The sequence below is a fragment of the Lynx canadensis genome, chromosome B4, assembly GCF_007474595.2.
Source record: "Lynx canadensis isolate LIC74 chromosome B4, mLynCan4.pri.v2, whole genome shotgun sequence".
Lineage (NCBI taxonomy): Eukaryota > Metazoa > Chordata > Mammalia > Carnivora > Felidae > Lynx > Lynx canadensis.
In genome coordinates this window covers 125,837,547-125,860,050 of record NC_044309.1, presented here as the reverse complement: position 1 = coordinate 125,860,050, position 22,504 = coordinate 125,837,547, and the positions used below count along the sequence as shown (strand labels likewise).

Below are 22,504 nucleotides of genomic sequence, written 5' to 3'. Positions count from 1 at the left end.
TCTGCTGTGCTGCGAGCAGGAGGCACACGTTCTCTCCCCTGCAAAGTTGTTGGAATGTCCACTCTATTCTCTGGGACTCAGCCCTTGTTGACTGTGACTATTTTTGCCTAAAGATCTGTACATTTAATGACCTTGTGGCTGTTGTTTGAGCAGGAGTGTTATGTGCTGCTGCTACCTGGCTAGACAATTGGGCAATTGCTTCTTCTTTTTGTGTCTGGAAAGTCAAAAGTCAGACTTACTACATCCTTTCCTTTATGAAGCACTAGCTTTGAACTGTATGAGAGCAACAGGTATGGTTCATGTTATGCAGTGACTGAATCTGACATTTTCTTCTTCTTCCTTCTGCCCCCCTCCCCCTGCACCCCCCCCTCCCACTTTCCTCATTCAGGGCCAACTAATGCACTGTGGCCAAGAGATCAAACTAATTTATCTTCCGGGAGTGAAACCCAACATCTACTTTCTTTTTGTTGAACAACACAGTGAAATTTTTTTTTAATTTTTTAATGTTTTATTTTATTTTTGAGAGAGAGAGAGAGTGTGCCCGAGAGGGGAGGGTTAGAGAAAGAGGGATACAGAATCTGCAGCAGGCTCCAGGTCTGAGCTATCAGCACAGAGCCCGATGTGGGGCTTGAACCCATGGACCACGAGATCATGACCTGAGCCGAAGTTGCATGCCTAACCAACTGAGCCGCTCAGGTGCCCCAACATAGTGAAATATTTTTAAGGGGATGCTGGGTAAAATATATAATTTTAATCCTAAAATCATTCTTAGGTATAAATATGTTATGTAATAGCAAGTAAGAGCTTGGCTTTAAAAATAAATCTTTCAACATGCAAATCGAGTTGTCAAATTCTCTTGCCTTTTAGTTAAAATAGTCACTGCTGCCATTTCTGGAAATCTGTGGCTCTGAATTTCTCATAGATCCTACTCTTTAACGTTTGGACAAAACAGTCATCTTGCCTCTATGTCCTCGCTCCTCAATCCTAGAATCAAAATGCAGTGCTGGAGAAGGACTTTTTGATACTTAATATTCAGTAATGTTACTGTTCTGTTCCAGAAGTTTATTAGTATTTAAAGCACTGCACTTCAAGTATCTTTACACCCACAGATCATTAAAGCATAATGAACTAAGGACCAGGGGACCTCTTAATGATGCTGGTATTGAAGAATAATATTCCCTGTAAGAGCTAAAAGGTTCCTGTCCTTTGCTGACGCTAGCCATTGTGCAAACTTAAGACAAATCCTTGTATGTAGAACTGGTCCCTTACAGACCTCAACTAGGCTGTAGATACTAAATCATTCAAGGACCGGATGTGTGGCCTATCCAAATTTTAATGATTGCTTTATGACAAGACGATGGGAGAAGTGGATAAGAGCAACCAGATAAGACCACTTAGTTTTGTTTTGCCTATTTACACCCTGAGTATTCAGAATGCTATCTCTCTCTCTCTCTGTCTCTCTGTCTCTCTCTCTCTCTCTCTCTCACACACACACACACACACACACAGAAGTCATGTCAAATGCAGAAGGAAAATGAAGAAAGCAGCTCATTTCAATACTTTTTATTTGAGTGTGAAACCATTCATATCTTGCACAACTGTACAGAAAAAACTATTTCCATTTTAGCTGTAGACATGATTATCACACTGAGTGGTGTGATCAAAGATTTTATTTACAGAACAACTGCTGAAACATCCGATGTCATATCTCCATTTATTTCTTACCCATAGGGTAATAGGTCCACCATAATTGCTTGGTGCATTTTATAATACAGAAAGAAAACCTATGTTAATCTCTAACAAACCTCACAAATTGCTACCAATCTGACAGAAAAATGCCTACGAAAAAAGTTTCCGAAAGTACAATACATTTTTATTTCCACACATACACAGTATAGTATAGGCTCAAAGGCACAGCTTTGAAAAAATTTTTTTTCTATCAAAGTGTCGGAAATTATTACGGTCTTATGAAGGAACCACGAAAGTCATTTTCACGCTTGGTGCTTGGTAAGTTAATGTTTGGTCCATCTGGTTTCACAGAGTTAATACAGCAGAGCTGAGTGTGATACTCAATACCATACATCCACATTCTCACAGAATTTTAAAAGCCCCTCTCCTGCCTTTTGCTGACACTAGCCATTGTGCAAACTTAGGACAAATACTTGTATGTAGAAGAACCGGTCCCCTACAAACCTCAATCAACTTAAGGCATACAGAACAGGCCTCTTCCTTCCCTCTAGACAGTGCTTACATTCCAAGACAATGCAGGTACTGTGAATAACATGAGTGTAATAACAGGGGATCTAGAGTCTTCCAGACACCAGCATTTAGCCCCGGTGTTCCAGGAAGCAGTGACGGCACCACCAGGAAGAAGGGATGCGTAGAACATACCTGAGGGCTGTTCGTTGTATAGTAAGATGACAGATGGCAAGGTGAATGCTCTTGGTAAATTATGTGCCCATCCAAGAACACAAACCAGACTCTGTCTCTAGTATCCATCAAGACTAATGAGCTTTTGTCAACAGGAAAATAAGTAGCTTACAGGGAGTGTTTGCCAACACAAAGCAAAGTCGTGGAACAGAGGGAAAAGGCACAGATTGGCCTGCCCAAAATAGTGCTCTATAGAAACAGTCAAGTCTGGCTTGGCTACAGGAACCCAATCTCACTGACTTTTAGTGAGTCCTGTTTCTGAACTAAAGTTTATTCATCCCACACTGAATCCCAGACTCACATTCATTAGGAAAATGGACACTTAGGAATAGTCCACGAGTTATGATGTGTAGAGAGAAAAAGTCTTCTGGGGGTGGGTTGGTGGGTTTATTATTAATAATTATTATTAATATTAAATATGGATTCCTGTGATAGCAGTCATTTAGCCCATCCTGTGGAGGCCTCTCCGTTGATGTAAGCAAAGCCAGGAAAGTGTTGCATGTGCTCGTACTCAGAATTCCTGCGCGTGGTCAGGGGTGTATACATGTCACTAGAGTTTCCGTACCTCGTGGAATGCACAGACGGGCTTGTGTAGCACGTGTTGGCTGTGGGCACCTCTGGCCATCGGGGGGTGACTGGGGTAGGATGCAGTCTGGGAGTACTGCTCATCAAACAGGGTTCCATCCGGGAAGTGGGGCTATTGAAAGGGTACTTGTTGAGGGGAAAGAAATTCCACAAAGTTAAAATTAGCTTGGAAGTTGCATATACACAATATGGGTCATATTTACAAGTTAAGTTAAATTTCTTAAGATGCTATTAATGGAAGTTGATAGGAAGTAATCAGTGAACTCCTGAAAGATGGAACCTTGGTCTAGGAAGTAACCAACAGGAAAAAGGCAAAGGACTTCAAATCGAGAGTAGGGCTGGTGTTCCCTCAAATAGTAATATTGATTTTGTGCTCTTAATGTGGAATATTTGGGGAAGTCAAATCCAAAAGAAGGAACAGCCCCACTGGGAATACAGGGGGGGAGGGAGAGGAGGGAGGAAGGGAGAGGAGAGGGAGGGAGAGGGGGGAGAGAGGGAGAGGGAGAGGGGGGGAGAGAGGGAGAGGGAGAGGGGGAGAGAGAGAGAGGAGAGAGAGAGAGAGAGAGAAAACAAGTAACGGCATGTCCAAATAGATATGGATATATGGATGTATGGTTGTGAATTTTACCATTAGTTATGGAGATGTGCTAGGTCCCACTCCATCAACCCAAGAGAACAACACTACCAAGTAAACCACAGTGACATTATTAAAAATAGCATTTTACAGTTGATTCAATTATGAACTGCAGCCTAAAAGCAGGCATTTGAAGAGGAAGCAAGCCAACAGCTTCAAAGGTTATTATTAGTGCCTATCATTTAGAGAACATCTCTCTTTTGGGTTCACATTCACTGAAGTTCTGAAAGATGCACAAGTAGGAAATGGTAAATTGTTGGGCTTGGTGTGAATGTGGAGGAAGGAGTCCAGATAAGCCAATTGAGAGGGGATGGGAGGGGTGCTTTTGTATAGGACAGAGGAGGGGAAGCAGTTCTAGAAAGAATTAGGAATAAGAGAAGTGCCTCTGAAGTGCTTCTTCTACATTCTTCTCTGTTTCCAAGACAGCTATGCAAATAAGCCCCTTTTAGTGCAATCACAGGGGAGGAAGGGGAGGAGCTCTGGGCTCTCTTTGAGAGCTCCCGGTTTGCCGGCCAGGCCAGTCGACACAAAGATTTCCTCGCTGGGCTACGTTAGGGCCACCCCAACCAGGACAGGAGCCAGTCAACAAGGATGGCAAGGGCAGCGAGTAGGGGAGAGAGTGTGTGTGAATGTATGAATTCTTCTGCTCCCCATCTGTCTTCCCTGACAGTTGGAGAGTGGAGCCCCGAGGGATTAGGTGGGAGGCTGCCTCCTGTGAGGGAGACAGACAGGCTGAAGCCTAGACAGCTGAGAGAAGGGGTGATGACAACAATGGCTGTTCCCCATAGTCGAGGGGGCCAAAGGGAACCATTCTGCCTTTGACTAGGCGCCCGAAGGAAGCAGGGGAAGGCTGTTAGGCCCAAAGCAGGCAAAGAGAAACAGGTATTCATAGGTCAAGAAAGAGGGCTCCAACTTCTAGTAGCCAGGACTCTCTCTTACACGGGACGGCATGCCTTACACAGAAACGGCAGCCACTTCACAGTGAAAAGAACAGGTAGGAAGGAGGGAGAGAAGCGTGCAGGTGGTGTCTGGGAACTCAAGGGAGAAGGTACCCAGGGTGGTTGCCAAGGAGACTGTGGACAGCATACCAAGGCTTTCATATCCCCAAATCCGATCAAAGATGCTTAAGTGCATCCATGTGCCCATTATGGGAATCTACAGAACGCTGTTCGTATGGCAGCCATGGTGAACCCTCAGGCCTGAGACCATCGCAGGATTTGGCCCTGTCCAAGAAAACAAGATCCCAGGTATCAAACAGCTAACATTGAGAAATGTTATTATAAGACAGTCTCTAATGTTTTTCCAAAAGATTGCTCCCCCTCCTGATATACTCTCAGGTAAGCCCCCTGCACACGTCCCCTCACCTCATAGTGCTCTCCCTGGCACAGAGGCCTCCTCTCCCATCCTATGGCGGGCCAAGAAGGTTCCCCTCTCAGAGAATTTGTCCTACCTGTTCCCTCTGCCTAGAACACTTGTTTCCCACCCCTACCCCCACGCTCCTTGCACGCCTGTCTTTTCATCCTTCTTCAGGTCTCCGCTCAAATGTCACCTCCTCAGAGACTTTTCTGGACATCCTATCTCAAGAAGCTAAATGCTCCACCCTCTGCCTCTCCGGTCAGGAGCTCACCATCCTGCTTGTTAGCTGTCCGTTTCCACTGGCTTCTATTCATAAGCTCCTGGCATGGCTTTGTCATGTTCACTACCATATTCCCTGATATCTGGAATGATGCCTGGCATGCCAGTCACTATCTGGTGACTGAACCCCAGGGTGTCACCCCTAGACAGAAGCTTAGCGATCATATAATTCAACCTTGTGAATCTACATGAGAAAACCAGGACTCGTGAGGTGAAGCATCCTCACTGCCCACAGTCACTGCAGGCTAGCACAAAGACTGGCATAAAACCCAGTGCTGGGGTAGCATTTCCCCCCACATCGCTCTGATGCAAACTGGGCATAACCTGCCACCGCAGAATCACACAAGAGAGGAAGACGCCCTATTATACTTTAATGTCTTTGTTTCTCTTTCTTTAAGCTCCCTCCTCCCCTACACAGCACAGGGTCTTCCTGCCTGACCAGGCCTCATCTCGCTGGTGTGGACAGAGCCTCACTTGCCTTGGCCAGTGTAGGTAAAAATGTCACAGTAGGGACTTGGAGCCTCTTTCTCATAGAACCCCAGAGAGTGTGGCTTTTGTGCCTAATCGAGGACCCTAGATGCAGCTGTGCCCAGGGGTTGTGTCACAGACTCAAAAGAGTAATTGCCTGGAAATGAGACTGGCTCAAAATATCCCTAATGGGACAATAAAATCCTGTTACCACAGAATCCAGCATGGAAAAATCTGTCCCGTTAGGTCAGCTAATTGCAAATGAGTCAGTGACTCGTTTTCCCTGTGGTGAAGAGACCATTGAAAGACGAGAGGCTAAAGTGCCCGCTGCCTCAGCCTAGTGATTAACGCCACCAATGAAGCTTCTATTTAGCATGGTGGGAGCGGCTGAGGCTGGCCTGTGGCACCAGCCTCACCTTTCACACTTTACATCCGGTTTCATGCAGGGTGCTTAAGCATGCTGGGCACAAACTCTGGGGTCCAGGGAGCTCTGCGCAGAATAAAGGCGCTTTTTGTTGAGGGCCCATAACAGGAAGTTACCATTTTCTGGGTTAAATCACATGCTGTTGCTACTGATGTTAAACTGGAGATAAGTCCCCAGTTCCCACCCTTCAGAGAGGTGTGTGAGGGGGTACTTGTGGGCACACATGTGTGTGTGTGTGTGTGTGTGTGTGTGTGTGTGTCTGTGTGTGTGCGCGTGCGCATGAGTAGTCAAAGGTTCTGTCAGATGGCCGTCTCAGCTGTGATGGACTCTGGGCCTCTCTAGAATCATGAGGAAGTTCTATTTTGAGAAACAACTCCCCACACCAAGGCTGGCTCTCCTGCACTTGGAGAGGGGAAGAATAAGCCCTTTATCCCTGACCCTCACCAAACGGACTGCTACTTGAGCAAGGGGTGAAAGGTGGCCCAGTCAGGAGCGCAAACTGTTTTCCTATGAAAGGCGGCTCTCACACCGCACCAAAGTTCTGCCAGTGGGCCTGCCCCCAGGCAGGCTTCCTCTTAGCCTCTTCTGTAAGAGGATATAGCTCCCCCCAAATATTCGCCGGACAGTTCACATCCATTGAGCTTTTAGGGGTTGGACTGAGTTAATGGACATGAAACTCTTAGAATTCCCACATATAGTAAGTTTTCAAAATGTGTTAGCTATTACTAATATTCTTCTTCTTTGCTTCATAGGATCATGGTCCATTAATAACAGGAAGAGCCTTAGCGGCCGACCATCTCGTCCTACCTCTCATTTCACAGATGAGGAAACTGAAGTCAAGAGAGGGGGAAATGATCTGCTTGAGGGCACACAGCAGCTTAGTACCAGAGCAAGGATCCATTCATTCATTCATTCATTTCATTAACAAGTATTTAACTGAGTACCTACTAGCTAGTATAGCAAGAGACATAGATACCATGCAAAACATAACAACTGTGGTGTTATGAAAGATAATAATAATAATAATAAACACAAATAGTGTTGACTATGAGCCAGGCCCTGTTCTAACCTTTATCAACTTACTTAACCCTCACAACCCTAAGAAATATGTACTATAATTCTCCCCATTTTTTAGATAAGGAAATTGAAGCACAGAGCTAATTAGAGGCAAAGCGGGGATTTGAACCCAGGAAGCTTGGCTCTGTAGTCACAGATCTTATACCACTACGGTTGATTGATTTTTGTCCCCTTTGGCTCAAGATGCTATCCCAAAGTGGAACACCCTAAGCAAACTGGCCCTGGGCTGTGCTGGGCCACCAGAGATTTGGTGAAGAGTTACATGACTGGCTGGCAAGGTCGGGCCTTGGCCATACAGATGAGGAACAGAGAAAAGCTTTCTAGTCTACTGTACATGGGTTTCTAGCCATCGTTGATGAAATGGCTTTTGAGCTCAGGGACCCAATTCACATTCACGGCTGCTGACAGGGTAGAAGTTGCACAAACGCATGTTGAATGAGGCTCAGAAATATTTTGTAGCCGTGTATTTGGTCTGGCTTGTTTTCTCTTTTTGGTCGAGCATAAGAAGGGGCACCTGGGAAGGGGCAGCTGAGACCATCCCTTCCTTGTTCACTTAGTTTGATGTGAGCAAGTGTAGCGTAGTTGCAAGAAGGGTGTTTTTCTGAAATAATTCACGCCTTACACCTCCTTCACCTGGACTCACTAATGCAGAAATTACTAGAATTCAAGCAGGACTGGAGGTTTACCTTTGTTGTTACCCAAGAGGAAAGCATGTGTTGTGCAAATAAATAGTATAAATAAGAGCACACACATACTCTGTTTCAACAACCAAAGGACTTCAGATTATTTTGAGCTTATAAATGCTGGGGCGCGTGGAATCACCGCACTTCACAGATGTGTTGTATCCGCCTTTAAGACAGGTATTTATTCGCAGAAGTTAGTTTCAGTTACTCTTGTGCTGATGACCGCTTGGGATTCCTTAATCAATATTCTATAACTGTGGTTTTCCTTCAGTTCAGAGTCATCTTTTTCCCCAGTGAGTCTGACACAATGAAGTGTGATATTCACTACTCAGGACTGGAACAGCTTGAACTCTGCTCTGGAAAGCTAAAGAAACTAATTAGCCCTGCAGTGGATTTTTCCCCTCTCTGTTCAACATTAAACCAAAGTACCACAAGAGGAAAGAAAGTGAGTCTAGGGTATGTGATTCTTCTTTTGGGTAACTTGAAACTGACTGAGAACAGTTAGAGTAACTTCTTGAATTTGCGTCCTACCCTCCAAACCATACTGGGTGCAGTGTTCATTGCCCCGGGCTTGGGGTTCAAAGCTGGAGAATTTGCATGGGAGTCTGCTTTGCTACTTACTGGATACATAGGCTGGGGCAAATTACGTTATGAGACTGTTTCCTCCTTTTTAAAAACTGGAGGAAAAATGCCTTCTTCCTGAGGTTGCTATGAGAATTGAGTCCGTGTATTTGAAAGTGCCTAAAACAGAGCTTGATGCATAAATGTTAGTGAAAAACAAAGCAAAGGATTCTTTGTCTTTAGACACCCTACCTTCTCCAGGAGCATTATCCCCCACCCCCATCAACCTGGGTAGAGAGGTGATGTAAATAACTTCTCACCCTGCTGTATAAATGGAGGCCAAGGCACAACCCTTTAAGCACAGAGTGTGAATGCATGGTGGGGTCAGCAGTTGTCAAAAGACCTTGTTGAAAGGCCACTGTGTGTGGGGGGGGGGGGGGAGGGGGGGAGGGACGCTGAAAAGGCTGATTGACCCTGTCACCTCTTCCTCCATGGACTTTCAATTAGTCCTTGGCCCTTCGATTAAGAATTGCTATCAAATGATAGTGCTCCATTTGGGGGACTGTTGTGGCTTCCAGAGCGGAGGCTGCAAGACCTATCTGTGATCACCAGGGACCACATGGGCCTTTAGGAGACCCTGGTTTCTTTTCATGGCAATGTCTTTAAAAATAGTACCTCAGGGACAACTGGGTAGCTCAGTCAGTTAAACGTCTGACTCTTGATTTTGGCTCAGGTCATGACCTCATGATTCATGAGATCGAGCCCCACATTGGGCTCTGCACTGACAGCACAGAGCCTACTTGGGATTCATTCTCTCTCTCTCTCTCTCTCTCTCTCTCTCTTTTTCTCTCTCTCACTCTCACTCTCTCTCTCTCTTCCCCCCTTTCTCTGTCCCTCCCCTGCTCACATACCCTCCCTTTCAAAATAGATAAACATTAAAACAAATAAAAATAAAAATATCACCCCAGAAATTTCATGAGGATGGACAAGGGAGGGAAGAAAGAGGGAACACAATGCCCGTGGCTTGGAACTTCAGCTTGACCTCGCCACTGCTGCTTAGATGACGGTCTCCTACTGGAACATAAGTTCTCCAAGAGCAGGCCTACTTCTGTCCCCTTCTCCGCTATTATCAGAGGCTAGAGTGTGCTTGCCACGCAGTCAGCACCCAAGCATCATTCAAGAGTAAATGAATGAATGAGTGAACGTATGAATGCATGCATGATCTGCTTACACTGCTGTTAAGTGTGACCCAGGCTCTGGCAGCAGCTCTGAGTCATTTTGCAGATCACAGTGAGGAGCACAGACTCTGCTCCCGAGGGAAGCAGTACCTAAGGATCTGGCTTCTCTGTGTGACGCAGTTGGAGACCTATAATGAATGCCCCAGGTGATGGTTTAGTGGAATCAACTTCTCGGCTTGTTTGGGGATTATACCGGGGCTCCCCTTGGTACTGCAGATGGAAATCAAAACAGACGCTTGTTTGCCCCGAGTGCCATGTATTGTGGATACACTCTCCTCAGTGCCTTCCCCGAGAGGCCCATCCGTGTGCTGACAGCTGATGCAATCGTGGCCTCCACCCTCTCTCAAGTCCTGCTATCTCTATTCTAGACGTCTGCAAGTGCTTTGCAGCAGAGCTCCCTGCCTCCATTGGGCACCTTTCCAGTTTATCCTGAGTGCCCTCCTCAAGCAGAGCTCTCGGCTTACCTCCCGGGCTCCCACCCCACCAGCGGGATGGAGTGAATGTCCTCTGCACTCCTTTGTTTGTGTTGCCTCACTTCCTGTCTCCTCATCTGTTCAAGACACCTTTAGTGAATGCCGACACAGGAGACGTGGCAGAGAGCCATGTGCAAGAGCTTGGACACCCAGGGGTCACACTGCCTGGGTTCAAATCCTCAGGCAGGTGACACTCACTTCCTTTCTGCAAGGATTGCCATGACGATGTGTAAAGCGCTCAGCACAGAGCCTGGGGTGTGAGGAGGGTTACCAACAGAGGCGCTGTGCGAGTCTAGAGCAGTGGTATGTCATAAGGTCCTGGAAGAAGGAAGGGTTGGTGTCCTGAACAACAAGCAGAAGGTTGGAGAAGAAAGTCCCAGCCTGAGAGAACAATATCTGCGAATTGCACATGGGTTGGCAAGGCTGGAGCAAATGGTGGTGGGGTGGTTGGTAGGCCACAGAGGCAGGCAGAAGCCAGATGGTTACAAGTCATAGGAGGCATGCCAAGGAATTGAACTTGACTCTGAATGCGATGACATGAGAAGAAGGAGAGTGTTAATGGCCAGTCAAGTTTTTTTTCCAAAAGACTCCTCCAGCTACAGCATAGAGGATGGACCAGAAATGGTGCAAGTTTAGTGATACAGAAACCGATGGGAAGAATTTTGCCACAGTCTAGGTGAGACCTGAGCTAAGGCAAGGACAGTGGGGGCATTCAGAGACCTTGAGGATGTAGAATTGAATAGAACTGGTGACCGTCTGCCTTTGAGGCCAGAGCAACAGGAAGTGCCCGAGACAAGTAGAGGACCCAACGCTGACATTATAGGTACAACCACAATTTCCATTCACCACAGGCTGCAGGGAGTTGATATGGTTTGTTAGACAAGGGAAGAGCCAAAGGAAATGTGTGGCCTGAGAACAATCTGATAAAGGGCCCATTTTAGGAGGATTCTTCTGGTGAGGTTGTACGTGTGGACTAGACTGGAAAGGAACAGACGTGAGACCCGGGGACTAGTTACAATGACACTGAGGTAACAGTCCTGACAGGACTCGATGAGGGCCAGCACCGGGAGGATGGGAGACAAAAGATCCCATGTGAGGGGGGCTGCCTGAGAAAGGGCAGCAGACATCGCGGCTGACCGGATTCTGGGATTAGAGAGGCCAAAGTGAGGGTGGAACCAAAGACCACTGGTGCGCACCCACGTGCGTGAGAGAGAGTGGAGATGACTGCTGGCTGAGCACCCACTGTGGGCAGTTGCTGAAGGATGGGGGTGCCCCCTAGGAGAAGACCATCCTCTCCTTGGTGACACCCAGGCTGCACACAGTATCCAGAAGGTACTAATTAACTATGTTAAGTTGACTAGACCGGCCACCAAGCATACCAAGGCCTGGACAAAGAAGCAGGCCGCCCACTCACCTGTGCAGAGCTCCTGTGGTAAGGGGAGTAGTGCAGCGGTCCAGAGATGGCTGTGTCGTGGGGGAGGGCCGGGTACTGGCTCTGCATTGGGGGAGGATGCTGGTTGCCATAGCTCCCATAGTTATAGCTCCCCGTGTACCTAAACCGCAGTAAGCACATTGAATATTGTGAGTCACGGAAGGGACAGCAAGTCACTTTGACACCTTTAAAAATCAACCACATCTTTTCTTTCTCTTTTAGTTCTTCTTTCTCATTTTCCATTTTACTCCTCCTTTTTGGTTCTTACCATCTCCAACCCCGCTGTGGTGCGTTTAAACTCCCAAGTTGATTTTCCTTTTCTCCCTCCCAGCACACCTCCCTTACCACCCAGAGAGCGCTTAGGGAATGAAAAGCCAGCTCTGAGCAAAACATAATTAGTGATGGAAACCTCTACTCCTGCTCTGTGGAAAAGCCCGAAGTCAACCAGGAAAGAAAGAAGACATTACTTTGGGATTTATGCTTTGTATCATTCAGGCCTTTGCTTGCCTGTGAGGGGGAAGGATGTCGTGTGTTATGAGGAGCTCTCTCCAGCGGGGAAACACCGTGGCACGGTCAGCCAGCTCTCAAAGACTCCCGTGCTGAGGCTGGCTGCATCACTTTCCAGCTGTAGGAACATGGGCTACCCACAGCCTTGTTTCTCACATTTGTAAAAACGCTGCCCCTCGTTATTCTGGGGGTTCACGTATGTGAAGACAATCTATACAATAGAAATTCCTGTAAAACATGGGATATTCTTATCACTGTTCTCAATAACATCTTTACAGCAAAAATGCTGACATAAGACCGTGTGGGTGTCTATTCTGCCATTGCTCCAGAATCAGAAAGCTTCCTGAAACGGTTTTCAAAGTCTATTCTAAATGCGTGGGAAGATACTCTAAGAGAAGTAAACTCTGAGAAAATAACAGCTGCCCTATTCACTGGTCAAGGGCACCTGAACCCAGGCAGACAGCCAGGCCCGTGTCCAGCCTCGGGGTTGTCACCTGGCTGCGTGATGCTGGGCCACTGTGTGGAGGAAACCTGAGAGGGCCTCTTCCTGTGGTCTGCTGGTCAGCACCCACATGGCAGAGTCTTACCTTCTTCAGCATAAGGGCCCTTTTTTTAACGTCATAAGTAGTTTTCAGATTGCTGCACGTTAGACGTTATGAGATTAGTGTCTTTTAATGAAGACAATGCATGATGGCAAGAAGCTACTATGATTCAGGTAACACTTTTAATTTTTTTTTTTTAACGCTTATTTATTTTTGAGACAGAGAGAGACAGAGCATGAGTGGGGAGGGTCAGAGAGAGAGAAAGACACAGAATCCGAAACAGGCTCCAGGCTCCGAGCTGTCAGCCCAGAGCCCGACGCGGGGCTCGAACTCACGGACCGCGAGATCATGACCTGAGCCGAAGTCAGACGCCCAACCGACTGAGCCACCCAGGCGCCCCCAGGTAACACTTTTAAATGGATTTGCAGTTTATTCTTCACAGCAACACCACCACATGGATTTGGGAGAAAATGGGCAAAACAAAGGATTTCTTTCTTTGTGGCACAAAGCACCGTTGGAACACACAGGGATTCCTGAACCCTGTTAATAAGTGCTACCCTCCAGGGACCTTCAGCCCTCGGGTGGGGAAGTCCTCCTCTAATCCAGTCCTAGGAGACCCGGACCCCGCCATGAAACTTTCCCACCCGGGGGAACTGCTGGAAGGGAGTTCTCTGCTGAGGCTCTAAAGCAGAAAAGAAGGAAGAACACAGGCTCTCGAGTCAGACAGATGCTCAGCCTGGGCCCTGCATTTACCAGCTGTGTGACCCTATGCAACAGAACTTGAACAAGTCTCAGTTTCCTCATCTGTGAAATGGGCTCCCTAATGCCCACCTCTCTGGCCTTGTGGGGACCGCAAGAGACGGTTCTCCGCAGTACCCTACAGTGCCGAGTGCACTGCCATCTTTGCGACAGGCACCATTCTTCCTGCCCTTTGAGAAAACAGCTGCAAGTGAACCCTGCTGTTTAAAACCAAATGTAAAAGTATGGTGGCATGCATTCCAGGAAGGTCACCTACCCGTGCTCCTCTCTGTGCGGATAAACTGGTATCCGGTGTGTGACGGAGGAAGAAGGCACATGAGTACTCCTCATGCAGGGCAGCTGCTGGGAGTTTTCAGCTGGGGACCCTGCTGCCGTTGTCACCGTATAGGTCAGAGACCACGTGTATGACTGCATTGCTCCTGCAGAGACCAAGTAAGATGCATAAATCACTAACACAGTTCTTCCATGCCCCATTCTTAGAACACTTTAGTGGCCTCCCACGCTCTTTAAGCTGAATGTCAAAATCTTTACAAAGCGTGTGTCTCAGTCCTTGCTGACCTCACAAGAAGCATCCCCCACCTCTGTCTTTGTTCTCTGATCCAGACACAAGATCTTTCATTTTTTTCCAGAGAACCACGATTCCCAGCACCCCGGGGCCTTTGCACATGCTGTTACTGCTGTCTGAAACCTCATTCTTCCCTTAGTACCCCCTGTGTCTTAAGCCCAGACTAAGTCAGATCCCCTACTGCACTATAGTCCTTCATGGTGCCTACCACAATTTGTAATCTTACACGCATTAATGAATGTGATTGATTTAATGCCATCCTCCCTCCTCCAGACTAGAAGCCCTATGAGGGTAGGTGCCTTGTCTGCTTTGTCCACTATTGGATTCCCAGTGCTTACTAGTGCAGAGCCTGGTGACCAAAAATTTTTCAATAAAAACTTTAAAAGGAAGAAAAGGGAAAGGAAAGGTAGAAAGAGAAAGAGGGAGGAAAGGAGAGAGGACAAAAGCTCAGGGAGGCACAGCCGAGTAACTTCTCAACGCTCAACTAAACAGGTGCTGGGGAGCCAACAAACCACTCTAAGCAGCCCTAAGTAGATTACTGGGCTCTGCCTACCCAGGTCTTTTTGAAGATTACTAGACAGTGACCTGAGCGGTGACCTATTCCATACATATTGCTAATTCCATTAATTTACTTTTTAATTGGATACCTTGAAAATGCTGGGGATTGGGAAGAGAAACTGACAAAATGCAAAACCCTCAAGATGCTTAAGACTTTTATGAGATGGTTAGAATATAAAGATGGTAATTTAATAAATCACTAAGTGATATACTCATTGATTTCTGATAAATTTGAGAATGTTGATATAGTGGAAATAATTAAGCCTATTTTAGGAGGTGGAGGGAAGACCATTCAACACCCCGTTGCAGACGCAGGAAAACTGAAGAATTGGTTAAGGGAAACCATTCTTAAGTGAAGTAAAACATGGTGCTCCGTTTCCGTGTTTTCTGCAGATCTTTTCTATCTCAGCATTCCTGGGGGAAGATAGAAGAGCGGTTCTTGTTAAAAACCGCAGTCCCTTCCATCCCAAGGACTTTGCAGATGGCACGTGAGTAGCTGCACTGGCATGGAGCAGGTGGAAGAAAGAGTTGGTGGACCAGCACTATGCCAATTACATGGCAGAAGTTCAGTGAGCGATGCTCTGAAAGGTGTGTGAAAATGCAATCCTACTTTGAACGCAGCTGTTTATTATTAAAAGAACTCTGTCTTGAACTCTTTCGTAAATTGGGAGAATCCTTTGGAATGCAAGTAATGCCCTTTGTTTTTAACGAAGTGACAAAGGTTCATTCCAAGAACATGACAAAGGGACACGACTTATTGAGCATTTGATAAAGCCCAGGCACTGTGCTTAGTGCTTTACCGATAACCTTGAGATAAATATCGTGCCTACTTCACAGATGAGGAAACTGAAGGTTAAATCTGAAGGAACTTAAGGGAGTGCATAAGAATACAGAAGATTCAAGAAGATAATGTGAACGGGGGAGTCAAGGGAGAAATTAAAATTGCAGCAAAAAGTGCAACAAGGAACGAGGCTAAACATGCATACTCTTCCTAGAGGCGGGCCTTAGACTTGGCGCAGAGACTTTCCAGGAAACAATGCCACAAGGGAAACCTGACAGGTCAGGAGCCATAAGATAGTAGACAAACTGCTCAGGAGTAAACCGTGCTTAGAATTATGATCAAACAAGAATTTCCTTCAGATGCCCCCATAAAAGGCAACTGTGAACTGCCTAACAGTGTCCTCAGCAACACCCTTACAGTGGGCTCCAACCTTGATTCTCAGGACCCTTCCTTATGTCAACACTCCAGGCTAGTGGCATCTCACTCAAGTCCAGTTCAGAGAAATTTCAAATGTTAACTTGCACGAGGTCCCAGGGGGTGGGGCCGGTGGGGCTCCGAACTCCAGTCTGCCCCATGCTTTGATTCTCTCTACCATATTGCTTCTTCACTCTGGCTCCGAGTCCTGCTGAGCCTCTTATACTTTAGGAGGCTTTCTCTCATCAACTGCAAAGCAAGCATGAGAATACGTATCTTGCAGAAGTGTTTTGAGGGTTAAGTGAGACGAGTCTGGGGCGTGGGAGGCTCTTAACGGTATTCATGCACTCCTCACCGTGAATTCAGGTATTCTTATACGAGACTTTCTTAGAGCAAACATTTCGATATGTCCCATTTCAGATGCCAGGGAAGAAAGACAAGTTTCTTGGGTCAGATTCTGTCACCAGGGATGAAAGGCTTGAATAGCGACAGAAATTCAGCTAATTACAGCAGACTTCTAAGTGTGTTTTTCCATAAAATCATAGGTGTTCTTATTCATCAGTATGGCTAAAAGTACCCCTTTTCCTGGTTTGCACATGTACATCATATACAAAAAGATAATGACTTCAGCAGGCTGTTAGGCATCATTTATGGTAACTGCAAGGAGACTGGAAAGAAAAAAATTCCAAAATGATCATGCCCCAGATGATTGGATTATGCATGACTGCACTCCTCTATATTTTGCACTTCATATGAAGTTATATTACTGTTATAATTTTTTAAAGGAGCCTTTCTATTAAAACAGGTTATCTCTAGGTGGTGGGGTGGAGGAGGGCTTTAAAGCATTTCTTCACTTTGCTTATCTGTATTTTTCTATAACGAATGTGTATTGTCTCCATGAAAAGAAAAACATTATTAAAATACATTAAACAAGCTTGATAATTGGAGATGGAATTGGAGGGAGGTGGGAAGTATGGGAGAACAATGAACCAGCCACAGCAAGCAAGTAATTAACCCTTCAAGCCCCTGGGACCTCAGGAGAGCACCGCAAGGTCAGTGGGTATTTAAAGGAGGCAGCTCAGGAAGCCAAATGATTTTCTCTTTTTCCCCAAGCAGTAGGAAGACAGAGTGATAATAGCCATCACCTGAGAGAATGGAGTAGAAGTTACTTTTGTATGAGCTCCTGGAGCACAGCAACTGTTCCTTATTCATCTCTGTATCCCCAACAGAGGGTCTGCCAAAAAGTAGGTGTTCAGTAAATTTTTGTTTCATTGAATTTGTTGTTGGAGGAGTAAATGCTGCTAGAAATAGACGTTATCAAACAAAAAGCTAGTGGAACTCTTGGAAAAATGGGCTCCCGTGGTCTGGGAAACAAAACCCCTAAATGGCCGTGTGCCAGCAATCTAACAGACCCACTCAGGCAGGCTTAAGCAGATTAACACCTACTGGCTTGGGTGAGAAACCCTTTTTGCCTGGGGACCAGAAAAGAACACCCCTTGCATTCCCTTTCCTATCAGTGGGACCTCCAGTGAGAATTGCTGCTGCTGCTGCTGCTGCTTTTTTAAGGAAACTAATAAAAGGAAATGTGTGCAGTTCACAGTTTTGCTTAATTTTTAAGACAACGCTAATGCTTTTTATTTATTGGTAAAACAATAACCTTCCCTAGTTGCCTAATTCCCCTTTCTCTTTTTCTCCATGACCTGTATGCCCACTCTTATTTCAAAGTCTGAGAATAGTGGAGAAAGCCCCCTGATCTCTAAGAATACGATAAAGATCCCCAAAGATCTGAGAATCCTATAAAGGTAAGTGTTGTCTGTGTTCTAGTCTTAAAACTGCAGGAGAAGAAGATTTTCTTTCCTTTCCATCCCCAACAAAAAGTTTTTCATTCCTGAGTTTTTGTTGTTGTTTTCTTGGAGGGGGTTTTCAACTCAGGACAGGAAGGGTGCTTGAAACATAACAGGCAGTCAGTAATGACTTGTCGAATAAATGAAAGAATGAATGATAAACCATCCAACATAAACCAGACCTCATGCTATTTTCTTTTTATACACCGACTCACTGAATCTTCACAATAACCTCTTGAGATGGGAGGTATTACCTCTTTCTTTCAGGTGAGAAAACTGAGGCCTAAGACTTGCTCAGGTGAGTGGCAGAGTTGGGATTTGAACCCAGATGTGCCCAACTCCAAAGCCTTTCCAAAAACAACAGTCGCCTCTCACACTTGAACGTGCATTTGAATCATAGGAGATCTTGTTAAAATGCAGATTCTGATTCAGTAGGTTGGGAGCTGAGCCAGCAATTCTGCATTTATAACAAATTTCTAAACGATGATAATGCTGTTGGTCTGTGGACCACACTTTGAGCAGCAAGGGTCTATAAACCACCCACTGCCTCCGGTCACACATGCGCCATGTTGAGGGCCATTAAAGATCAGAAGTTGTAAGGTTCTAGCACAGACTTGTGAAACTTCAGGCTACTTTCCAGTCTACCTGGCCATACCCTTCCTTCAGATCTTGGACTAAACCACTTGATCCTTTTCTCCACTAGGATTCTATGAACCATCACAGATGTTCAGGTTTTGATCTAACCTAAGCCTTTTGGTAGTACCTTCCTGAGAAATAAGCTCCTTTAAGTATGTCTGGATTCTGGAACTGCCTATACAGTAGCCACTAGACGTAGATGGCTATTTAAATTTAAATTAATTAAAACAAGGGGCCCCTGGGTGGTTCAGTTGGTTAAGCTCTTCGTCTCAGAGCATGATCTCGTGGTTTGTGGGTTTGAACCCCCGCATCGGGCTCTGTGCTGACAGCTCAGAGCCTGGAGCCTACTTCAGATTCTGTGTCTCCCTCTCTCTCAGCCCCTCCCCTGCTCGCTCTCTCTCTCTCTCTCTCTCAAAAATAAACATTAAAAGAATTAAAACAAAATACAATTAAAAATTCAGTTCCTTCATTGCACTAGCTACATTGCAAGTGCTCAGTAGCCCCATGTGGTTAGTGTCTACTATTTTGAATAGCTCAGATTAAAAAAAAAACAAAGTTGCCATCATCACAGAAAAATCTACTTGAACCGTGGGCTATCCATGGCTCTATCCCCCATTGGCTACCATCCATCCCTAAGGCAGTAGTGCTTAAGGAGAATACTTGCTGGAGTTGAAAACCTCATCTGTTTGTGTTACACTTTATCAGTAGCTCCATGACCAGGAGCAGCAAATGGATCCGTTCCCAGAGACAGATGGGGATTCAAGATCTGGCTGCCACCTACCTCTGCAACTGCCCCCACTGCCACTCTCCCCTTATGTGTGTCCGTTAGTCAATCCTCACTACGCTAGGCTCTTCTCTGCCTCAGGCATGTGCACGTGCTGTTCCCCACCACCTGAAATGTTCTTTTCCTCTCCCCAAACTTTATGCGCTGACTCTTTCTCATACTCCAGGTCTTGTATAAATGTCACCTCCTCAGGTGGGCCTTCTCTGACCATTTCGCAGCACACTATTATTCTCTTTATGACCACTTGAAATGGTTTATTTAGCTGGTTGTTTACTTCTGTATCGACTCTCCTACCCACCAGAATATAGGTATCACAGGGGCAGTGACAATGCCTGTTCTTTTCACTTCTGTACCCCCAGGACATGGCCCAGATTAGACACGGAATACATGGAGTGGACCAAAGAATGAATGAGCAAACCCAAAGGCCCCCAACACCAAGCCGTGACCTTGATGATGCGAGGTCAAGAAGAGATTAAGCAATCTATTTTCAATCCCAGCTTATATTTCCTAATTCCACTCCTTTACAGAAAAGGAAGCAGCAGGGATGGAGGAGGAGGTTCTGTAAATGAGTCATCGTGGGCTCTGGGGCAGGGCTGCTGTGTCCACCCTGTCCCACTCATTTTAGCTGCCCTCAGAATAACTGAGCTTTTGTTATTTGGAAAGAGTAGGGGCCAGTTATCTTTGTTACATCCTCAAGTGATGTAGAGAAAATGCAGCTGGGCAGGCCAGATGTTCTACAGTTAGGGCCATTTATAAGGAATTTGCCTTTATTTCTTTAGGCATCCTAGCATCTCAATGATTTAATTTGCTGGTTTTGTGTTGCAGGGAACCCATGGTGGGAAGGTGAAAACATGAGTTTAATAGTTAACTTTTATTGTCATTGCTAAAGGAGGGAATACTTCAAATGACATCATAAACCAGGTCTTAGAGCCCTTCCGAGGCCTCACCAGGACAGAGCGGGAGCTTTACAGTTTGCATTAAATGACAGTAAAGAATTGCAGCCCAATGTCATGGTAAGTGGGCCCGTCAGTTTGGCACCACCTGCCACGCTCCTAAAGAGGAAAAAGAGGCACTTTACCTTAATGGAAATTAAAGTTTCTGAACTTTGCTGGGCCAGGAGTGAGGGGGCAAGCTCACAAAGTTAGGGAAGAAAATGGATAAATGGGCTAGATTTTACCTTGTGGAAATCTGTTGAAATGGAATCCTTTGCTAGTCTCGTTTCATGGCCTTGCCGTAGACTTGAACATGCCCCGTCAAAATCAGCCACGTATCACAGTGTTAGGTGCCTGATATTCCTTTCCTTTCACTTTCTTCCACTCCCCCCGCCCCACCCCGGCTTTTAAAAACAATTAATGAAAACAGTCCTAAGAAAACAGAAACACATGTAAGTATGGACACAGAACAAGATAGATGAGCAGAGTGGCTGTTTCCCTAGTGAGTCATAACTCACTATCTATAATATACCACTTTGTATCCACTAGTCCTTGTACCAAAGGATGCCAAAAGATTATGTGCAATGAATTAATTTTCTCTTTGTGCTCACCAAGCAGACATAATACTGTTCTCTTTTCCGTAGCTGAAAAATGGGGAAGTGTCCATCAAAAGTGAGACACTGATAATGTGGAAGGGCTGCAGACACCTGATTGGCCTTGACTCTAAATCAAACTTGATGATATGTACATCATCTGAGCAATGATATTCAGAGTATGCTAGAGACCCAACAAAATTAACCAAGTCACATAAAATTTCATTTAACGTGTTAATGAACTGTTTTAGCCAGGAGTTGTTTTGTTTTAATATTCCCCACTTCTTCTTTATTTCTTGCTTCCTGATTTCCTTTTTAAAAATTGCTTTTTTAAAAAAAAAAATTGTTAACCACTTCAGATACTTTTTGGAAAGTAATGGTATATAAATCAACCAGTAATTTAAAGATGGAAATAAAATGGGACACCTGGGTAGCTCAGTCAGTTAAGCTTCCAACTTTGGCTCAGGTCACGATCTCACAGTTCCCTGAGTTCGAGCCCCGCATAGGGGGCTCTGTTCTGACAGTTCGGAGCCTGGAGCCGGCTTCAGATTCTGTGTCTCCCTCTCTTTCTGCCCCACCCCCATTTGCGCTCTATCTCTGTCTCTCAAAAATGAATAAAAGTTAAAAATAAGTAAATAAATAAAAATGAAAATAAAAATTAACTGGGCATAAAGACCATATGTTAACTTAAAAAAAAAGAAACATGACAAATGCATTTTATAAGATACACAATAATTGTTTTCAAATTTACAGTATTGGTCAATGAAATATTTGCACAAATCCTCAAATTTAAGAAACCTCCTATATTTCTTAATACCTAGATGTTTATCATGGCTAAATGTGCTTTATAATGCAATGTCTATAAAACCATACATGTTGTTAGGAAATTATGTTTATGTCTCCTTCAAGACTATGACCCACATGCATGCCAAGATCCAGTCTAATTTCACAAGGGAGTATTTCAAAAGTGGTACTTGAGAAAAATATTACACATAGTTTTATCTAGGATGACATTTTTAATGCCCCCTGGAGATATCTGAGAACAAAGCAGGAATGTGCCAAAATCTTCAAAGGTTACGATCATCTGAAAAGAACCTGTTTTACATTTGTATTTCTAAGAAGCTACTTTTATGACTCGTGAACACATTGCGCAGAAATCTCTGAACACATTTATGGTATTCCTGTGGCTTTGACTATCACACCTGCCACACCTTGGGGCCTCCAAAGTGCTGTGAAAAAAGCCAGGCAGACTCACTAGCTGGATGAGAATTATGAAGAGATCCTAGAAATCTTGCCTTCACACCTTCCCTATCCCCTTATCCCCTTAGAGTCTCCTCGCTGGATATGCTGCTGCACTGCAGGAAAGCTCCCCCTTGAACCCTTTCTGCTTCACAATGCAGAACTGCTTCATTTGCATAATTTCCCTGTTTATTTTAGAAGTAAGGATGTTATCACTAACTGGCTCACGTGGGTGCTTCCCAGAAGGGTAAGGGGTGGGGGGTGAGGGCGGGCAGGATTGTTCAGATGACCGGCTGTTCTTACTGGCCTGTTCTTACCGCCCTGGTTTCTTCCTGAGGCAGGAGACTGGGGGTTGCTGCCCCATATTCCGGCCTTGGATGGACCCCTGAGCAGCTGAGCAGCTGAGCAGCTGGAGAGCTGTGGACAGTGCTCAAGTTCTCTTCCCTTTTCATTTTCAGGGACTAAGGCTGTTCTTTTCTCTGTGGCTCTTCTTCTCAAGCCTCCTAAGCAGGAACTACAACGACCCAGTACAGAGAGAAAAGGGGAGGGACGAGGGAGGGGGGCGTGTTCTTCCCCCTCAAAGTGGACACAAAACATGATTCAGGTGCATCCATGTAAACAAATGTGATGCCAAAATTTAAATTTCCACAAAAGAGGAGGCCTTTTTCCAGCTGCGTACCCAAAGTGAAATCAAAGCTCCGTCTAGGGCC

The 22,504-nt window shown here is 45.4% G+C and overlaps 1 protein-coding gene across 1 annotated transcript in view; it reads right to left on the bottom strand.

Annotated features, from left to right (window-relative positions):
* Nucleotides 1–1,548: 1,548 nt before the first annotated feature.
* Nucleotides 1,549–22,504, bottom strand: part of RFX4 (regulatory factor X4) — a 143,778-nt gene continuing 122,822 nt past the window's right edge. Inside the window, exons 16-18 of the mRNA XM_032593803.1 lie at nt 13,705–13,867; nt 11,623–11,761; nt 1,549–3,141 (exon numbers count right to left, since the gene is read on the bottom strand). Of these exons, the coding sequence (XP_032449694.1) occupies nt 2,869–3,141; nt 11,623–11,761; nt 13,705–13,867 (575 nt within the window). The 3' untranslated portion in view covers nt 1,549–2,868. The remainder of the gene's footprint in view (nt 3,142–11,622; nt 11,762–13,704; nt 13,868–22,504) is intronic.